This window comes from Pseudopodoces humilis, chromosome 3 (assembly GCF_049639895.1).
Source record: "Pseudopodoces humilis isolate 2021_Gansu_Grassland_sample_001 chromosome 3, ASM4963989v1, whole genome shotgun sequence".
In the NCBI taxonomy this organism is placed as follows: domain Eukaryota; kingdom Metazoa; phylum Chordata; class Aves; order Passeriformes; family Paridae; genus Pseudopodoces; species Pseudopodoces humilis.
In genome coordinates, this window is record NC_142202.1 from 42,585,676 (window position 1) to 42,605,817 (window position 20,142).

The following is a 20,142-nucleotide window of genomic DNA, read 5'->3' on the forward strand; positions in this document are numbered from 1 at the left end:
GCCATCCACCCTTCTACCACCCACATTCTCACACAGAATAACTGGGGGGTTTTTAAGATCATTATATTCCTTGGGTTCTGGTTATCATCAGCATAGCATTGTGTCACACCTTCTCACCAGCAGAAAAATAATTGTGTTATTTTCTTTTGCTTCTGAACTTCCCTGTCACACTGATTTGAGTCACTCTAAACAAGAGGGGGGCAAAATTATTGTTGTTTTATTACTAAGTTTTTATAACTCCCCCCTCAGAGGGTACTAGTCTGCACTAGGGGCCAAAAACATCAACAGGCAAGAAAGGGAACTACAACAGGATCTACACAGGTACTTAAGTTGCAGCAGCCTAATATCAGGAGGAAAGGAGGAAACAAGTCAAAGGGACAACACAGTCACCTGATGCAAGAAAAGCAAGCCAATCAGCACAGGAGAAAAACCTATTCAGCAATCTTTATCAACTTAATCAAAGCTCCCTCCCTGGAGCAGAGCCAATGATGCAGCTTGGTACAGGAACAAACTAATCATCTGAACTCAGAACTCAATGTTTTTCAGTATCATGTTGAAAATAAAGATTAATTTTAAGTTTGGTAGTCTCTGCATAACTTCTGTATAATGATTCAAAGAAAGCCTGCTAAACCCTACTTAAATTTCAAGCATTTGGCTACAAATGCTACATTTGTTTATCATGACAACTGTATGTGGAAGATGCTGTTCAGGCTCTGCAGAAGAAAGACTGTGTTGTACCAAACAACATGCTCCATCAAGAGCTACCAAGAGCTACTTGATCTCCCAAAGGTTATCACTTTCTTTAACTGTCAAGGAAAACAACTGTGTATACTAAGATTTCATTCCCCTTACTTAGCACTGCACACTGAGGTGAGCAGAAAGGAGGAAAAAAAAAGAAAGGACTGTCACATTTTTAATTAAGTCCACTTATGCGTTAATCATGGCCATATGGTTGTGGTATTATACCATGATATAGTTCAGTAACAGTGCATTTGCTCCAACAGACAAAAGTAAAACACAAATGACCTGTACACACGGGTTTTATTCTATTTCCTCAGTCCTTTACAGAGGAAATTATTACAAAGTCCTTATCCCTGTGACATTTCAGGTCAGCATTTCTCTGGTTTGGAACACATGTTCAAGAACAACTGTCTAATAACCCAAGATGAAGAAAATAAGGTGTTGGTCTGCAGCCTTATGTAGAGAATTGAAGGCTCCAACAGCACTCATGCTTCAAACTGTAGCCCAGGGTAAATGGTGATTTTAAAAAAGCAATGCGATGCTTTGCTATTCCCAAAAAGAAACAAACTCCAGCATATCTAGGAAGTCTTAAATTGTAAACAGTACAATGGCAAAAAATATCACAAGTAGATTAAATTAGCCTTTATTTATAAGACATAATACTTTCCACTTTCACTCAAGCAGACAGTTTATAAAGTAAAATGGCATGCTTACATCAAATGGTAAAAATATTTTGGGAAAACAGGGCCTGTTATTTCTTGTTGCAATAGTAGAAATCTCCATTCCAATTTCTTTTACAGTAACATGACAAGACAGGTTTTGATTTAGGAAACAAAGGTGGACAGTGAGGGATGCTGAACATGCAACACATTCAGAATTACTGTATCTCTAAAAAGGCAGCTGCAAAATAGAGCTTTGGCAGATGAACACTGCTGTGAAATAAACAGCTTCTCTCAATCAACAGTCCAAGCATACCGCTGAAGCAGAGTTTAAAAAACACATTGCAAAAATAGCAAACAAGCTAAAATTTGTAGGTACCCAACCCCAGCAAAAAACTTGCACTGTCAGTTTAACTTCCCTTTTGTAACTGCAGATCATCCCTCAAAACACCTCCTGATCTCTTTGGAAATAAGCTGAAGTGCAACATTAAGATAAGCGTTGACAGTCCTAGAGCCAGGGCCTATTACTAGCAGGAGTGATGGCCCAAGCAGAAAGGAAGACTGAAAAACAAGCTCAGTGCCAACAGGTTTGTACCACACAAAGACACTGAATGCAGTGGAGGCCACAGGCAATCCATGCTCCAGAATCTGATGCACTGCCAGCCAAAAGTTACTGAGTTCTCTAAGAGCCATCAATGCAAAAAAGGGACGTGTACTCTTATCTTTTAAGATAACCTAAACCAAGTATTTCAATAGTTGAAGTCACAGTGATGGTTACAATGAGTCCTAGGATCATACACCATGACTATCATATCTTTGCTTAGATTTGAACATCCATACACAGCATATATAATTTCCCTCTATATATGCCATACTTCAGAGCTGACAAAAAAGACACCATCGTACCAGGCCAGACATGGTTTCCATTTCTAGAAGCCTCCTTCTCTGCTAATGCAAATCTGAAGGCAGCTGACAGTCTGAGAAAACCCCAATTGTCATCATTAAAATCCAAACATGACTGAAAAAGAAATAAATCAGTCGTGTTGTCAAGAAGTGACCTAATGGTCATGCAGAGGGATACAAGAGCCCAAACAATCAAACAGACTTGAAGAGAACAGCTTTCCACTCATGTTTGGTCTGAATAGAAAATAATTGCTTTTGTCTGCAAGCAAACTTGGTCAATAGGTATACTGAACAGCTCAGTCACTGAACAGCTTTGCTATTCTTAGCACAGAGACTATTGTTTTGCAAAACTCAAAGCTAAGAGAATTTAATCGATTAATAAAATTATATATTGCTGCCATTAGTACAAATGAACATCAACGAAGGAAGAAAAACTCTGCAGCATGGTGTTCTCCCCAGATTTTCTTCAGTTCAACTGGATTTGACTGTCATGCAGAGTCCAGATAACACAGGCATGGTTTTATACTAACAGTAAGATTAGTGAAAACACATTTTTTCTCTTAGGACTTGTGTTGATTTTCTGAAATAGACAAAAGGGAAGTAAAAGGCTACATATCTTTAAAATACCTTTCTTCTTTTTTATGACCTGCAGTTTATCTTCAACCCATTTCTTCCTTCTCTTACACAAGATGCATTATTGGCAACTGATGAAAATTATGTACAACAGCTACTAAGCCTTTAAAACAAAGCAGCAGCCTGTATAACTATCTCTCCCTTTTCTGTTGCAGAACACAAGTAAAATGTCAGTGTGTGCCAGATAGTATTTAAATTACTGGATTCCTGTAGCCCTTCTTCCTTCACAGAAACACTGGCTTTGGGCATCAAAATAGAAACAGCCAGTTCCTAGTTTAAGTTATTTACTGAAATACTGAATTTTCTTTTCATATTCTACCAGTATGCAATAATTTAATTCCTAATCTAAGATCATAAGAGTTCTAATTAGTGGAAAATAATTAAGGGTCCATCTAACTTTGTCTTTTTAAGCTCTTGGTTAAATGGCAGATCTCCCAAGAATACTTCTTATACTATATTCTTTATTGCATGGCAGGAATACACCACGTCAGTATCAGCAGCTTTCCCTTCTTGCACGGAAAAACAAGCAATTTATTTACACAGTATTTAATTTTCAACTATGACATGAAGAGCAAAGCTGCTAGAGATTCAAATACAAACCCAGGAGCACAGCACAGAAACTGGGCCAATAGAAGCAATACAATTTCTGCTGTACATATTCAGTCCTCAAGGGAATAAGAGGGAAGGGCATGTTAAAGTCACTTCTCTTATTTGAATGGGCATAAGAGGCATAAGAGCTAGAACTGCACTTCCAGAAAAACAGGCAGAATTAAGTAGAAAAACTACACAGTGCTGCATGTGAGATAGACTGTACTAGCCTAAAGTATTGAGGGGATTAATCTTCAGGTTAACACGGACAAATGAAAACCACACATTTATGCATGCTGGCACTCAAAGAAACAGGAGGAATGTAGCCCATACCATGCTATGCTTCTATTCAAAGAGTACAATTGGAACAATTCCCATCTCACCAGTAGTTCTATCCATTCTAATATCATTGCAGTAACTGGAAAGCACTGCTGTTCACTGGCAGACCTGGGGAAGCTTTGTTTCCTCCCTTCCAACTCAGGATATTCTGTGATTCTGTGGAAGAAAAGAATCAAGTGCTTGATCATTGTACTGGGGCAAATAATAGCATTCAGGCATGCAGCAACAACTCTGACTTCCAAAACCAGAAGGGAAGCCAGTACTAGCACTTCCTATGATTCCACTGCCATTTTCTTCACTGTTTGTATAATGGCAAAAAGCCATTCAAACACAGGGGGAAAAAATTACTACACAATTATTGTCTTAAACAGATAAGCCTGAAAAAGAAGCCTAAACCATGTCACAAGAAAGCAAACATGCTGCCATCCCAGCTGCTACAGCCTACTGCCAGTAAGAGCATGAGAACAGTCTAAATGAAAACATCATGCAGTTGCCAGAACAGCAACTGACATACTTCCAAAAAAATCTTTCCCATTGGAGACTCTTCTTCCTCCAGCTGACAAAAGAATTCTGTGCTAGAAAGTTGATATCCACAAGCCCTAGCTGATCACAAAAAGCTTTTTAATTTTTCTGATAAGATGCTTATGTGAAATCAGGTTTTCCAGACTGATCATTTAATGCTCCCCCTCCATCACCTTCCTCCAGGACAGGGAGCACATTACTTTAGCCTACAGAACACATATGCAGACGAGCATCTTCAACTCACTTGAAACTGCAAATATCAAGCTGTGTCACCGCAAAGTTCATACATCCAAGCAAGAATACTGTATGAGAAATACACTCAGTATTGCATGTGAAACAGCAGCAAACAAATTATCAGTATCAACAAGAAAGCCACTGTCTTTAGTTTTAAAGAAAAAAAAAACAAAACGCTGAGAACAGAAGTCACACACACATTTTGCCAAAATACATTCTACATCTATCTTCATTTGTAAAATAAATAGAATCTCTACCTAAAAACCCATCTTAACTAATTATGCTTAAAAAAATACACACCATGTGCCATGAAGTTCTCACAAAGCATTATGACACTACATGAGGAAAGTGACACAGTCACAAACCTAAGGGGATAAACTATATAAATATATAGCTAGTGATGAACTCAAAATAAGGTGGTATATAAGACTCAAAACAAGTATTAATAATCAAAGCAAACTACAGACATTTGTTTTGCATACATTAAAAAGTGCTTAGAGTCTTAAATTCAGATAATGTCAGTGTTTCTGTGGAATATTTTATAAGAAATTGCCATCTTAAATACAGTGGGGCTTGCTTTAAGCTCTACCAGTCACATCTTTTTTAAAAGAAGATAATGTCTTTGAAAACTATCAAGTATCTACACCCACCAACATCCAACACCTTGCTTATTCAACATTACAAACTGCCTTTCATCACAAACCAACTAAAACCAACACCTCTTAACATAGTTTTTAAAGTTTTGACAAGATTTTACCAAATCATTCAAGTAAAAGTTCCCTTAAAAAAAAAATATTCAAAGCACAACTGAAAAAGCAATCAGTTTTTACATCCACTTTCTTCCATAATTCTACACTGGAAACTTATCTCAGAAACTGGGATAACAACATCATGAGATGACAGTCACAATCACAATTAATTTGAACAAATACCATGACATTTGCAAACTGTGGCCTGCCTCTGAGCTGTAAGCTGCTCTTGGAAATAAACATTACAATATCACAATTCTAAACCACACTGAACATGTGTAAACTGAAGGTTTCAGGAGTGGTCTGCATCAACCACACTAAGATTAGACACTAGATGTGGTTCCCTGCATTGCCTGACTACTGTACCAGCTCTAGATCCACACTTTAGTAAGCTCAGCAAGAAGCATGAGATCCCATTGTACTTCAACGCTGAAGACTGAAAAGCTTGAGCTATCTTTTCCATATGACATATAACCTGGGACATTACAATATCTTGAAGTCCATTCAATTTCTGAGACATAATCCATAAAAGCCAGGTATCTAATATAGTTTGCTGGGTACAAAAAAAATGTCTGGTTTTGGCCAAAAGGCCACAGCAAGAGATAATCACATGAGAATTTCTACCATATGACCACAGTTAATGCTCACACTCAGGTATGTAAATCCTACTGGGAATAAGCCCTTTTCTAAGTTCATGGCATAGAAATAACCTGTTAAGACCATTCAATCTTTGGCACAATAGAACCAGGACTCTAAACAGTGCTATAACACAAACAACATTCAAAAGTGTCCTGAGCAAATGGTAATATCTTTTCACCACTCTTTCCAATACAGTTGAACAATGTTTACAACATCCAAGTTTATCAAGAAAAGGATAACTTGTACAGAGACAGCCTAGCAAATGTACTCTGAAATTGTCAGAAATATTTTCTACGTGCTTAACTAAAAGAAGAAAAAACAATGACCAAATCTGAAACATTTGCAAGCATTAGGGAATAATGAAAACAAAAAAAAAATTTTGAAAAGTCACACACCATCATAATCCATGTGTATAAAATCAGGTTTTGCCCAAGTTTCTGGGTCTTAGAATTGCAAGCACGAGAGAGAACATTAAATTACTGCAGGCTGATTTTAACACCTTGATTTTCTCACTATTGTTCCCAGGATGCAAGAGGCATTAGTTATCTCAGTAGGTAACCAAAATGGATTTTTAAGCAAATAGCTTTTGCTTTGTATAAAGACAGATATATTAGGTCTAGGATAACATGAATATCAAAATCAATGTCTTGCTTATTTTTACTAGAGAGTATTCAGAAAGTATTGGGAAGAACTGAGAAATTGTTCTTTAACAAGACATACTGAATTCTTACCAAGCCTTTCACAAACCTGCTAGTCATTGCAGAGAAGTCTTTCAAAAAAAAAAAAAAGGCTTTTATTCTCTGATCAGTGTACACTTTTCCCTAACATATTTCTATGTCTTGTGATAACTCAAGGGTGGTATCAACAATCTGTCATTCAGTTCAGATCTTTCCCCTAAGAATCTACCAGGCTAAACAACACTTGCACTTATATCTCTATAGAGAAAAAAATGTTTCTCAAAGAAGGTGCCTTTAGACACACTTATTGCTGTACAAATACACCAAGTCTCTCCATCACTTTTTGAACATTAAGCATGAAAGCTAAGAATGTAAAGGAGTGCTGATGTTTGCTAGCCCACTGCCTGCTCCTTTTCATTTAAATACCTCTTTCAGACTTCAAACACCTTTTAACTGTCAAGACCTGTAAATTCTTAATATGTACTTATTAACAGAAAGCACACAGCATATGTGGTGGGGATATTGTCTTTGATAGACATCTATCAGTTTAAGAGGTTTTAAGGATGACTTTGCTCTTTTAGGAATCAAACTCCAACTTTCTCACCAGGTTCTTACAGCACTTGCTACAATTACTGTTCTCCCACAGCACCTTCAGAGTGCAGGAAAAGAAAGGTATACACTGTGTCAATGGGAGAAAAAGAACATTTCCTTAATTAACACTTTAAAAAGTAGTCTCTGACATAGCATGTATGTGTTGTAACTATTCCACGTGGTACAATGTTTCTTGAGGCTAAATGACATGGCAAAGCAACACGTGTTGTGAGAGCACAAGTCAGAGGACTAGAGACCAGCCTCTATTCGCTCCACTCAGATAATGCCAAGGCTGCAGTTGATGAATGCTCTGCCACAGTGACCGGAAGGACTTCGGGATTCCACTGTAGCAGGAGCCATGCCACCACCCATAGCAAGAATTTATTACACTGTCTGGACAACATATGCAGACCTAATTTTGTGACACACTGACACTCCAGAGGAGAGGAGAGATACTGCGATTTCATCACCCCCACACTCTTGGGTAGGCACACCTACCACAGCAGCAGTTTTGCCATAGGGATGTTTCCCAATCTTGGAACAATGTAACCTCCTCTAAGTATCTACACTGGTCCACTATTAGTCCAGAGCAGTTTGCTACCTAGTGAAGTAGGTCACGAGGAAAAAACTTTCCTTTTTCATACCAAGGTCCCAAGAGAGTCAAAGTGTACTTGAGTGAACAGACTTTTCCATTTCACATAAGAGAACCAAGGGAAGAAAAACCAAGCAACTTAAAAATCTTCATGTCACCAAAACATATATCCATTATATATATATATACACTCGTGTATTTATTGGCCATCTGTAAACCAACAGGCTAGACAGAGAAAATTTATTTTAGTAACAAATTTCAGCTGTGCTCGTATCTCCAGGGTGGCTAAACATTTGGAACTTAATACAAGGAGAAAATATTTTCTGCTCATCAAGTCATAGCTCTTTGAAAATTCATACACAATAGCATTAGCTGGGTGCCAATTCTTTGCAGTCTTTCCTTGGCCGAAGTTCTTTTGTTCAAGCAGATCTGTTACTCAATACAGGCAGTCCACTGCACTTTGATAACGCTTGAACTCAGCAGAATCTCGAGTTATTCTCTGCTTCCCTTAATAAAGCACACAGGTTTCATGACAATTTTACAACTTTAGAAAAGTTATTAACAACCGAACTTGCAACCTTTTCAATAGGCTCTTCTTTTCCATACGAGACCACAGTTATAAAGAAGAGAAATCCAAATTACTGCTTTGATGTGCATTACATAGCAATTTCAGAGATATATGGAATGTTCTAAAATTCAAACTTGCTGTTCTTTTACTATCCTGTTCTTTTCCCATTTGAATTTCATAAGCAAAGCTCAAAACTAACATCTGTCTGCATAGTCTCTTTACACAAATGTGCTCCTGTCAGTTGATGGAGCTATTTGAATTAGCATATTTTAACTTGCTTAAATGACAATACAGGTACCCTGAGCAACTAACAAAACCAGTGTATAAAAAAAGGGATAGCAGGAAAAATAAAACTGTTCAGAAAGATGAAAAGTGAACTAGGAAAAAAAAGTCTTGATAATTTTAGCAGGCTACACTGGAAGCCAGTCATATTAACAAGTTACCTTGATTTTGCAGAAGAAAAACTTCTTTTAACATTCAAGGTGATAGGATTTTGATATTGGTCGTTTGTGTGTTTTTCTTGGATCTATCTATAAGCCAAATATAAGTTTAAAATAGGCTACATTCCAACAGGGGATTCAGTTTATAGGAAAAAAAAAAAAATAGATGCTGATTTTTTTCCCTTTCCTGATCATTAATGACTTCATATGACACAATAAATAGTGCAGGCCTGCTTAAATCATGGTGAAAATACATGGCAAATAAACACTTAAGAAAATAACAGGTAAACATGTATTCTGTATATGTCAGTAAGATAAAGATTTACAAAAAAATTAATCCTCCAAGTAATGGAGGAAAAGGAAAAAACATCAGACATTTAAATATTTTCACTTCCACTTATCAGGAAAGGTCCACTGTATTAAGATTCCTGTGAAAGAACTTTATGGACTTACAGGGAACATGAAATGGTTCAATTTATAGCATTAGTTAAATTCTCTTGTGCCATATCTTTAAAATCCCAAACACACAAACAAAACATTTTGATGTGGACACTTAACTTTTTTTCCTGTCTTCCCTCCTCAATCTATCCCTTATTCCTTTACAAGCTTAAATGAAAGGGAAAAGCAGAATAGAAGAGGGCACCTTACTTACTCCAAAACAAACAGCATGAAAGACTGCACCCAGGTTTTAAAATTTATATAGCTTAAGATACCACCACTTGACATTATAGGATGGCAATATGTAATTTTAACAACCTGCTGAGCGTTTCCTTCTGTAACACCCACACTGATATTCCTTTTCCACAATATCCTGATATATTCGGGCAATGACATTCAGCCCCATATTCCTGAAAAAATTGCAAATGCCTCATTGCTTCCTGCAGATTCATTTTTAGAATTCAAATGATTTGCCAACACATAGCATTGCCAACGTATTAGCAATACACATCTTCTCCTAAGTCCTAATAAAAATCACATTTAGTAACAATTTTACTGTTGGGCAGGGAGTTAAGAACTGTTTGTACACCACCTGGCTGTATATTGCTTTGTACCACTGTAGCTTAACTACTGTCAAGAGTAGGTTATTTAAGAAAAGTAAGTGGACTAAATCAACTTAAATCACTAGCACTGGCTTAATTTGAGCAGTTTCCATTTACCACCTGAGCTTCACAGGACCAACTGTATTCTAATGTTTTCTTTTCAAACTGATTTAACTTATCCAAAAGTACTGCATATCAAATTATTTCCAAATTATATGCAGTTGCCAAAAGCCAAGCAAGCCTATTTTCTAGGCTGCCTGGTGGAATTATTTTTAAACAGCTTCCAGGCAGGCAACAAGGGTCACTCTGTCAGGACACACAGCACCCTTACAAAGGTGTCTATTCGATTCTGTAGTGGAGTATCACTGCAAGCAGCTTTCTAGTACACAATGCCACTTCTCTCATCTGACATACCATCACTTTAATCAAACAGTATCAGTTATACACAAGCACTTAGATAACACATCACATGGAAAAACTGAAAAGGACAGGCAAGACAAAAGAGGAAAAAATAATAGGATTTCTAAGGAAAAAAGTGGAATGCTCATGTAATTTTGAAGACTAAGAATTAAGTTTGCTAAGATTTGTTTACAAGTTTATATCTATACAATTATATTTATAGATTATTCTAGGCTGGTCTAAAGAACAAGTGAGGGAGCACCATTGAGATGAATTTGTAATTTTTTTTTTTACTTCACATGAAGTCATATTGTGCCATTTCTAAATTAGAAAAAAAGTTCTATAATATCACATTTTCTATTGTATTTTTGGAAGTGTCTAGAACACATGGAAAAAGTGACTGGCATTTATTTGCAATACACCTGAAATCACAAGACTGATGGGACAAAAACAAGTAAGGCACATGCACAGTTAGTTAGTGGACTACCTAATATTTAAACTGCATCTGTCAAAGGACATCACTACAATTGGACACAGAGACCCCAGAAAGCAGCAAACCACAGCAGCAATGGAATAACACAGAAGTTCAGCAAACGACTACAGTACCCACATGAAAGGGAAAAATAATGGGGAAAAGTGGTTACCCCATTTGGTATTAAACTACCAAAGAAGTCATTCTTGTTTCTCCAACCCCTTCTATCTACGGCCCTCCTCTACTTTAAATGCATAAATTTGTATTTATGAAACAAGCAGTTAATAGCAATCTAAGAGCCACAGCATCTGTATCAGTCATCAGTTTCTAACCTAGCAGGTTGCAGGGAACAACACAAGCCTTCTACCAAAAACAAAACACCTGCCTTAGTCAAGCATTTTAAAAAGGAGAGGAAAAGAGAATAGCCCAATACAGACCTAAAGAGACTACACAGAATTTGCAAGACCACCTTTTCATTGCACCCAAAGTTAAGTTTTATGAAGTAATCCATAAAAATAAGAAGTGCCTGAATTGCCAAGACAGTAATTTTGTCAATTGACATATGTTAGATTAAGGAAATATACATGTATGACATTTACGTTCTAGTGAGAGGACAGATTTATTACTGAAGTGCCTGGGCATTTAATCTCTTTTGCATTTATTACAGAATCATATAAAAGAAAGATCTATTAGCAGAAACTGTTACCTGTTATAGAGAGGAACATCATTTTCTATCTCCTTGCACCTTCTAGGAAGTGAATGTTACAGAAAAGGACATATGACAGTTTGACATTTTTAACCCCTGGTATCTTCACTTGTCTCAAGATCAAGGTATCCGAAATCTCATTCAATGTCACAACACATAAGGGAATAGAGTTACATTAAAAATGATGCTGCAAAGTAAACAGTATTGAGAAATTAAAGCAGGCAATGCCTTCCTGTGATGAAAGAAACCAACAGAGTTGAAGTGGTTACTTTTAACCCCCTTGTTTCACATACCTCAAGAGAAACACTCAAGTTCCACATAAACAGATTAATGAAGGCAATACACATTTCCTTTCCTCCTTACTCAGACCATCAAAGAAACACTTCAGTACACTAAATCTGTAGTTTATGCAGAAAGAGAGGAAAAGTGTCATGTGCATCATTATGTACAATGTCAATAAAAGCCTCCTTTAACATTAACTGAAGTAGTAGAGGGGTAAAAAAAAAAAGATTAAAAGGAAGCTTTGTGTATGCTGAAAGGAGTTATTTTAAAGTTTTGTGCATACACAGCAAGAACTTACAAGGCTTGCTTCTTTTTCCCCTGCTTTACCCAGTGTTTGAGACATTTTTAATCAGTCACATACTCAATATGAAGCATCACCTTTTATCTCCAGCTTTATTTCATCTCAGCTAGCTCTAGTACAGTCACCTACCTAAAGTCTGCTCCAAAACAAAGAAAAAAAATGAAAACAAACAAAAGGGAAGGGAAAACTAGCACTATGTACAGGATAACCAGTTCCACAGGAAAAGCCTGCCTCCTTGTGGCTCGACTAGCCCTAAATGCGATTTCTCCAGTTCATTCCATTACACCCAGTAAATCTGGTGGGCCAAGGCAGTAACAGCCTTTTAGCTCATGCTGGTTTGGGGATTTGGTTTCCGGGAGGGTAGAGTTGATGAAAAAGGAAAACGTTTCTAAATTTAGGAACTGCTTGTGAAAGCAATCCATCACTCCTTACCAAAATATTGCTTTTAGCCTTCTCCTCTAGATGGGGTGGAAGATGACGGAGATTCCACTTAAAAACAACTGAGATTCTTTACATGGCAACAAATGCAAAAGCTTGTTAGCACTCTGGTACCTAAATCCAGAAGGGTACAAATCTTGGTTCAGCTGTGGCTTAACCTTGCAGGCCTCTCTGGATGCCTTAGTTTTCACCAATAAATCCCCATTCTGCCCACAGATCTCTTTCTGGGGATGCCTCTGAGGATTCCACCCTTGGCAGTGGCAAAGCATTTGGCACTTTGAACAAGATGCAGACCTTCCTCTGTCCAGCCTGAAGGGCTCAATTACATGGGGCTACTTCCTTAATACTTGGAGGAGCAAGTTCTTTAGAAATCAGCTGGAGTTTTTGGCTGGTTTTGACATGGGGTTTTGTTGTACTGGGTGTTTTAATTTCCTTTTGATTTCAATCCAGTCACTCTATTGTGCAAGAGCTTCGTGGTTCAAGAACTTAAAATCTGTGTGACAAATATACAAATTCACACCAGTCTTAGAAGTGGATCACATCAGGGTGACTTGGGCTTTCTATCCATCTTGCAGAAGCTGCTCCATTTTTATGCAGGTCTGAGACAGAGCATGAACTGATTTTGCTGTGGGTTATGAAATTTATCCATAAAAAGAAGGGAACTTCCACTCTCCACTCCAAAGGCTTTTTAATATAAAACATATTTAGTGAACATAAAAGCAGACCACATTTTTTTCATTCTCACAATTGTTAGGCTTGCAACTTGCTCTCTTCTCTGTCACACCCTCTGTATGGGATGCATTTCTTTAACCTTTAGGTATGTGAATCACTCACTCTTTCCAATCTACAACTCTGTGATCCAGCTGGAAAAGGAGTCAACTGATCATGGCTCTCTCATGTTAACAAAAATTTTGATTAGAGAGTCACTGGTGGGAAGAATGGGAAAAAATTCAAAACATCTCTGTGCCCTCCAAGCACATCTTGAATGAAAGGCTTTGATTCTACCCTTTTCTTCTTTTCAAGCAGATATTTAAAAAAAAAAAAAGTTGCCACACACTAAATTCCAAGTGTGGAATACATCACATCTTTCTACTACAGGTTTTATGCCTAGGTCCAGAATGAGAAGCATTGCAACCTCTTTCTTTGGTTTGGTTTGGTTTTGTTATTTTTATTTACACATTTACCAGTGAGACATCTTGTCCTTTGTGTGCTTTAGACTCTTTCATGCCTGCTCAGATCCTACCAGGCCGATATACTGCACACAGAGCTGTGGATTGCACCACTGTTGAGCGGAGCCAAAAACTTTATCAAGGCTGTACCACACACTGCAACATCCAAACAGCTTCACAGGTCTTATTAGAAAGGTTGTAAACAAAGAACCAAAATAAGGAGGAGCTTAGATTAACTCTGACACTACTCTAATAAGAAAAGCAAATTAGGTAAAAAAAAAAAAAAAATCACTCTTTTCTCTTACTCAGGTGCAATCCTGGCAGAGGGCAAACACCTTCAACGCTACTGAAGAGAAAGAGAATGGGTGGTGTTCAACACATCACAGGACTGGGTGCCATATCAAACAAGTCCAGTATGTCTGAATAACACATTAGGTCTGTGCATGGGAAAAAAAAAAGAAAAAGATAATCCTTATGGAAAAACACATTCTCTTTGCACAACCAGATCTGTAATTAACATGCAAATTACTTACACAAATGAAGAGCTATTCCCTCCTGGTTTTTGTAATTTTAGACTGAAAACAGCAGAGACTGCAATTTATTAAAAGTTGTGTTCTCCTACAAGCAACTCTGTTCCCATTATATTGAAAGAGTGGGCAAGTAACAAGGACTATTTGAAGTCATACACATCAAGAACATTACTAGAGCAGGGTTTCTACTCATAAGTTTAAGACAGTTGTGGTTTTTTGCTTTACACCAGTGTCTGACACTAAGTTAATAAGCCTTTTGTTGAGATTCAAAAGCTATTTCAGTACACACATCTTCCTCTACTTACATTTGCTAACCTACACTGAAGCCTGGGATTAAATTTTATGCTTCACTGACAGAAAATAGAATCCTAAATCACCAATCCGCATATAATAGTTAATTTCCCCACTTGTTTCTTGTGGTCACAGTACCTACTTTCTTCCTTACCATGGCTTTACTTTAAACTTTCATATTTTTAAACACAGCACTGGGCTTCAGCTCAGCTCTATGAAATATCTCATTTTCTTTAAATTATCCTTACTACACTTTCCCAATTACTGAGACCAGTAAGGTTTACTAAATTTTGTGCATAATGATACCAAATTATGCTACTGAAGCAAGTAACAGGTTTATTGATCTCTTAAAACCATAATAAAAACTGCTACTAATATCAATAATAAACAGCAACAGGTTCTAGCAGACAAAATACCAGACTCTTATTTGGAAACACTGGTTTCTTTCCTATTTTATTCTCACCAAGTCTTCTAGGTGACCTTGGGCAAATCACTACCCCCACACTGCAGTTTCCCCAGCAGTAAAAATTAATTGAACAGAATTGCAAATCTGTCTGGAAACTCCAAATGTAACACATCATAAGAGTTCAAAATGTATTTCCCTATCTGCAGATACATTTGCCTTGATAGCTTTTCTTTATCCCATTACACAGCAGCAGTGTAAGATTGCTTTTACTTTCTAAATACACTCTGGTGGTTCTTCAAGAAAGGCTTTAGGCTACTGCCTTACTTTCTATCACATGCTTGATCTATTTCTTCCACTGTATCTACTTCGAAGGACCAGGAACTTGTATGTGGCAACACAGACTTACACTTATTTTAATATATTACATCAAAAGTTGCTGTTGAACACATTCCTAAGGTACAGAGAGAATAAAAAAACAGGATGGAGAGGCAATTATCAGCGAGCAGTGACTCATTCGCTAGACCCTTGCTCACATAAGTAGCCATCCAAGTATTTGCTTCCACAACCTGACACAGTAACTAGTCATCAGCATTTTTTTACAGGGAATACATATATTTGATGAACCAAACTGCACCAAAGAAACATAAAAATACTCCACTTTTTATGTATCAGCTAGACCTACAAAATACTACTTTTCATTTAACAGGAGACAACGATTTATTAGCAAACAACACCGTTCAAGTGTGGTGCACTTCGTTCAATTGCCTTCTTGCCCTATTCTGGGTTTTTGTAAAAAATTACGTAATCATGAGATGCTTTACAAAATAGAATACTTAAACACCAGTTTCTAAAAGCTCTTGATTTTGCTAATCTTTATAGCAGGGGAAACACCACAGAAGAAAAAGCACTTAATTTTTCTAAGCAGAGATAGTGGACAAAGTTGCCAGTTCCCACATCATGCCACAAAAACCCGTTCTGACTGACACAAATGTGAACTGTGATGTGCTTAACTTCCAGCTGTGCCCCGATCGATGAATTACTACACCACCTTGAAAAATCTGTTTAATAACTTGATGGCCTGAACACTGAAAAATTACTCATGTATTGTCCGCAGGGAACTTCTTGAACATTAGTAACACTTGTAACATGAGCTGTTATGAGAAGGAAGAGACAGACCTTCCACGCCACAGACACAAAACATGACAAATCCGACAATTTCCTGGAATATTGCAAAACCGGTCGGAAAGCGGTATCCTTCAGGCACAGCGCTAAGGAGAAAGCGAAGCGCTGTGCATCCGAAGGGAAAGCGCATTAGCAGCTCGGATCCTCGCGTGCTCTCTAGGTGGGAACATGAGCCCGAGGGACCCCGGTGCCGGCGGGGAAGGCAGGAAGGGGCAGACGCCGCTCTGTGCGGGGAGCGGAGCAGGGCCCCCCCCGCCCCGGAGCGCAGCCCTGGCCCTGCCCACCCTCCCTTCCCGCACCAACTTCCCCCAGCCCGGGACGTGGCCGGCCGCAGTTGGATGAGGAGCGACGCGACGGGACTGAAATCGGTCTGAAGTCCACAAAGAAGCCATCTGCCTCCGGGAAGCGGGCTGGAGAAGGGTGGGCGGGAAGGGGGAAGGAGTAGCCCGGGGCAGTTTCACGCCGCCTGAAAGCGAGCGGTGCTGAAGAGATCCCCTCCCGGCCGCCGCCCCTGCTCCCAGTCCGAGGGCCGCGCAGCGCTGCCCCCCGCCCGGCCCGCCCCGCCGCCGGGGCAGCGAGCGGGCGCACCTTCCCCGGGCTGAGCTCTCACCTTCCTCCTGCCGCCGCCGCCGCCGGCCAGCGCGGCGCTGCCGCCCGAGTACATGTAGTAGGCGATGCCCAGCACCCAGAGGAAAGCGAAGCAGAGCAGCAGCCGAGACCTGCGCCGCATCCTCCCTCCCGCGCCGCCGCCAGGCCACCAGGAAACGGCCGCCAGCAGCCGCCGCCTCCGCTCCTGCTCCTGCCGCCGCCGCCGCCGCGCAGGGTCAGGGGGCAGAGGGCGAGCGCCCGCCCCCCGACCAATCCCGCGCCGCCCGGCCCCGCGGGGGGCGGGCCGGCTCCGCCGCCGTCGCCATGGTTGCAGCACGCCGGGCCGCCGCCTCCGCCGCGCCCGCGGGCCGGGGGCTGCGCGCCCCCCGCCGGCGGACACCGGCCCGGCCCGGACTGGCTCCGCCCGCCCCTCCCGCCGCCGGGCACCCCCGGGCCCCCCGCCGGCCGCGGGGCTCCGCGGGCGCTGCCTGAGCCGGCCCGCGGGGCGGGAGCCGCGCCTCGCGGGCGGCGGGCGGGAGGCCGCTCCCCGCCCTGAGGCGGCGGGGCTCCGCGGGACTGCGCGGCTGTGCGGGTGTCTCCTCCTCGGAGTCGTCCCGCTCCTTCCCCACTTATACTGGCCGATTACACAGAGGCTGTCGCTACCACGAAAACTCCAGAGTGGTCTGCGCCCCGCACTCCCCGCCTGCCGTAGCCCGAAGTGTCGGTGCCCGCTCTCCTGCAGCGGTGCGCGGGTCCCTGCGCAGCTGGGCCGTGGGCAAGGCCGCAGCGGCACCTCGGACACGAGGGGTACTCCGGGCTCACAGCGTTTGGTAGGGGCTGCGCCCTCGTTCAGTGCATCCTCCAAGGACCCGTAATACAGCGCTAGTGCGTGGGTCTCACCTCTTTGGAGCTGTCTGGCTCCCCCACTCCTACTGGGTGATCACATAGAGGCTTCCGGGCCCCCCCCCCAAATTCCAGGCTGAACCTCAACACAAGTTTGTGTCTCTGACTTTTCAGAACGCAAAATGTGCTTTATGCAGGTGCCGTCCCTGAAGTCACTTGAGGTAGGTAGTGAGGCAGGTCTTCATCATACCTCAAAGGTCAGAAAGCTAAATCATGTCCACTGCCCTCTGCATGACATTACTGAAGAGATTTTTCCATGGCCCTATGGGACACATCGAGGACCTAACAGCCTACCATCCCACTGAGGTCGCATACCTCCTCCACTTGCGCTTCTGAAGTTGCCACTACAGCACTGCCCAGTCTGGAAGCACGGGCACCACTAACGCAGGTCTAAAGGGATCTCTGGGGGATTCTGCCTGGATCTTCCCAGAAGGGGGACCCACATAAGACTCTGCTCTTAGAGGCTGGCCTGTTGATATGGGATCATTGCCTGGTAAAATGATCTTTCTTTCTACTTACCCAGTTCCACCCCTGAACACCCCAGGACAGACACTACAGTGCCGCTGCTTCACTGACTCGCATATGCACAGCTCATGCTGCTGTTTTTCCATGCCAGTGGGTTTCCTGTTGTTCAGCATTTGCTGCTATTTCATCCCGCTGTGAGACATCAAGAAATGAGAACACAAAACTAACAAGACACACTCTCTAACAATTAAAAAGCACCTCTATTTCAGAGGCATAATATCCACTCAAAGGAGAACATTCCTGGTTTTGAAATGTGGGGGGGTTTTTTTCTGTCATCCCACTGTGTTTTTATCAATAGACTGTTTTACTCCCATGTGTTCTGACTGTACCCCACATTTCTCCTTATCTCCATACCAATGTCAGGTCTCTGCCAGTCCAGCCACACCGGTGGCTACAGAGCCTCTGTAGCAGACTGCTCACCAAGCTGGGCCAGGATGTGGCCAGGGGGTCTGGCATAAATACTGTTGCCTAAGCAGGAAAGGATCCGGCAGCTAAAAGAAAGGGCATCAAAAACTCACCTGCTCACCAGCTCAGTCACTCCACTGACAGTATTGTCAAGAAGGTGAATTGTGTCATCATTGACGCTGCCTGGACAGAAGTTGCCTGGCATACAGAGATTTCAGGGGATAACTGCATACCTTCCCACCTCCCAGAGCACTGCTGGAGAGATAGCATGGGTGAAAAGACAAAGGAAGGAATCCCAAATAAGTATCCGTTCAGGGAGTGTGAAACAAACAGATCAATTTCTTCAGAGAAAATGAATCTCTCAATAAACTGGGCATTATGAATTTATTTTTGGAGGGAGCTGGAGAGAGGCACCCAATTTGGGCAAAATACAAGTTTTGGAATCAAATAGCTAGCATCTATTTGAAGTGAGTACACTGGAGAGTATGGGCTGCCAGGAGACACACAGATGTTCTAGATGAGAGTTTTTGGTTTACCCAGAGTGTGTTTGATGCAAGAGCAGTTCCTGCAAATTCACTGACTGTGTCTGCATCTAAAAAAACACATGCACACACACATACACACACACCTCACCCTGAAACTTAATTTCCCTTAGCAAGGTTTTCTATATAAATCAGAGCACTCAACCGCTCAAGCTTGGAAACATCCTGATAAACTCCTGCCTCCTGAGCTCTACAATGAGATGGAGAAGCAGTTTCCCTGCTGCTGGGGGATTCCTTCGCTGGGCAGATCTGCTGAGGGAAAGGGTGCTTTGCATGACATATGTCTCCCCAGGAAATATCTCACACTTTCATGTGCTAAGTGAAGCCATAATCCCATTTAACTTTACAAAATCTGCAGACCACTTAGTTTTTAAACAGCCTGCAAAGCCTACAGGAACTTTTCTTGCCCTTTTCATAGTCTTAAAGACCTTGCGATGGTCTTCAAAGGTCTCTCTGCAGCCGCAGGTATTTTCACTGATTTTAGCAATGTGCTTAGATAGATTTTTCCCTTTCCGGCAAAATTAGCCAGCCATGCATGTACAAAAAATTCTTCCATAGCTGCACACTTCACAAGCTTATTGAAATAATCCACTGCACATGCTCAACCACAGTTCTCAAAGGATTATAACTCAGTCAAATCAAAACTAATTTCTTCTCAAACAAGCAAATACATGCCTACTTCAAGGAAGGCTATTTCCATGTCAGAGTTCATTTTTCAGCCTTCTGCTGATAAAGTTACAGAAATGCTCAAAAAAGGTTGTAAGAGTCTATTTAGATCAAGATTTTTATTTCTTTTCTTGGGGGGGAGTGGGTTTTTTTGTTTGTTTTTTTGGGTTTTTTTTTCCAGTCCTCTGATATTCTGAACTGGCTGAACCAGTCCTGTTCAAGTCTTTCCAAAATATTCACATTTGGACAAAGTCCCAATCCGGCAGATTTCATCCTGAATCATTTATATTTCAGAGACCACAGAAAACACAGAGGTTTAGAATGGAAAATGTTACGTTGATTTAACTCTAGGAAAAGCTTCCTGTTCTATTACAATGCATTTGCATACAGATATCTCTTTACCTCAAAAGTCCTAACATGTT

General features: G+C 40.8%; 1 protein-coding gene across 2 annotated transcripts in view; it reads right to left on the reverse strand.

The window, feature by feature from the left end:
* GALNT2 (polypeptide N-acetylgalactosaminyltransferase 2) overlaps positions 1 to 16,889 on the reverse strand; it is an 89,453-nt gene extending 72,564 nt beyond the window's left edge. Inside the window, exon 1 of one of the 2 annotated variants that reach the window (XM_005518551.3) lies at positions 16,702 to 16,889. In XM_005518551.3, coding sequence (XP_005518608.1) covers positions 16,702 to 16,821 — 120 coding nt within the window. In that variant the 5' untranslated portion in view covers positions 16,822 to 16,889. Of the gene's footprint in view, positions 1 to 13,987; positions 14,099 to 16,701 lie in introns of those variants that run through there. The other variant, XM_088053011.1, reaches the window with a different exon arrangement.
* Between the last annotated feature and the right edge of the window lie 3,253 nt (positions 16,890 to 20,142).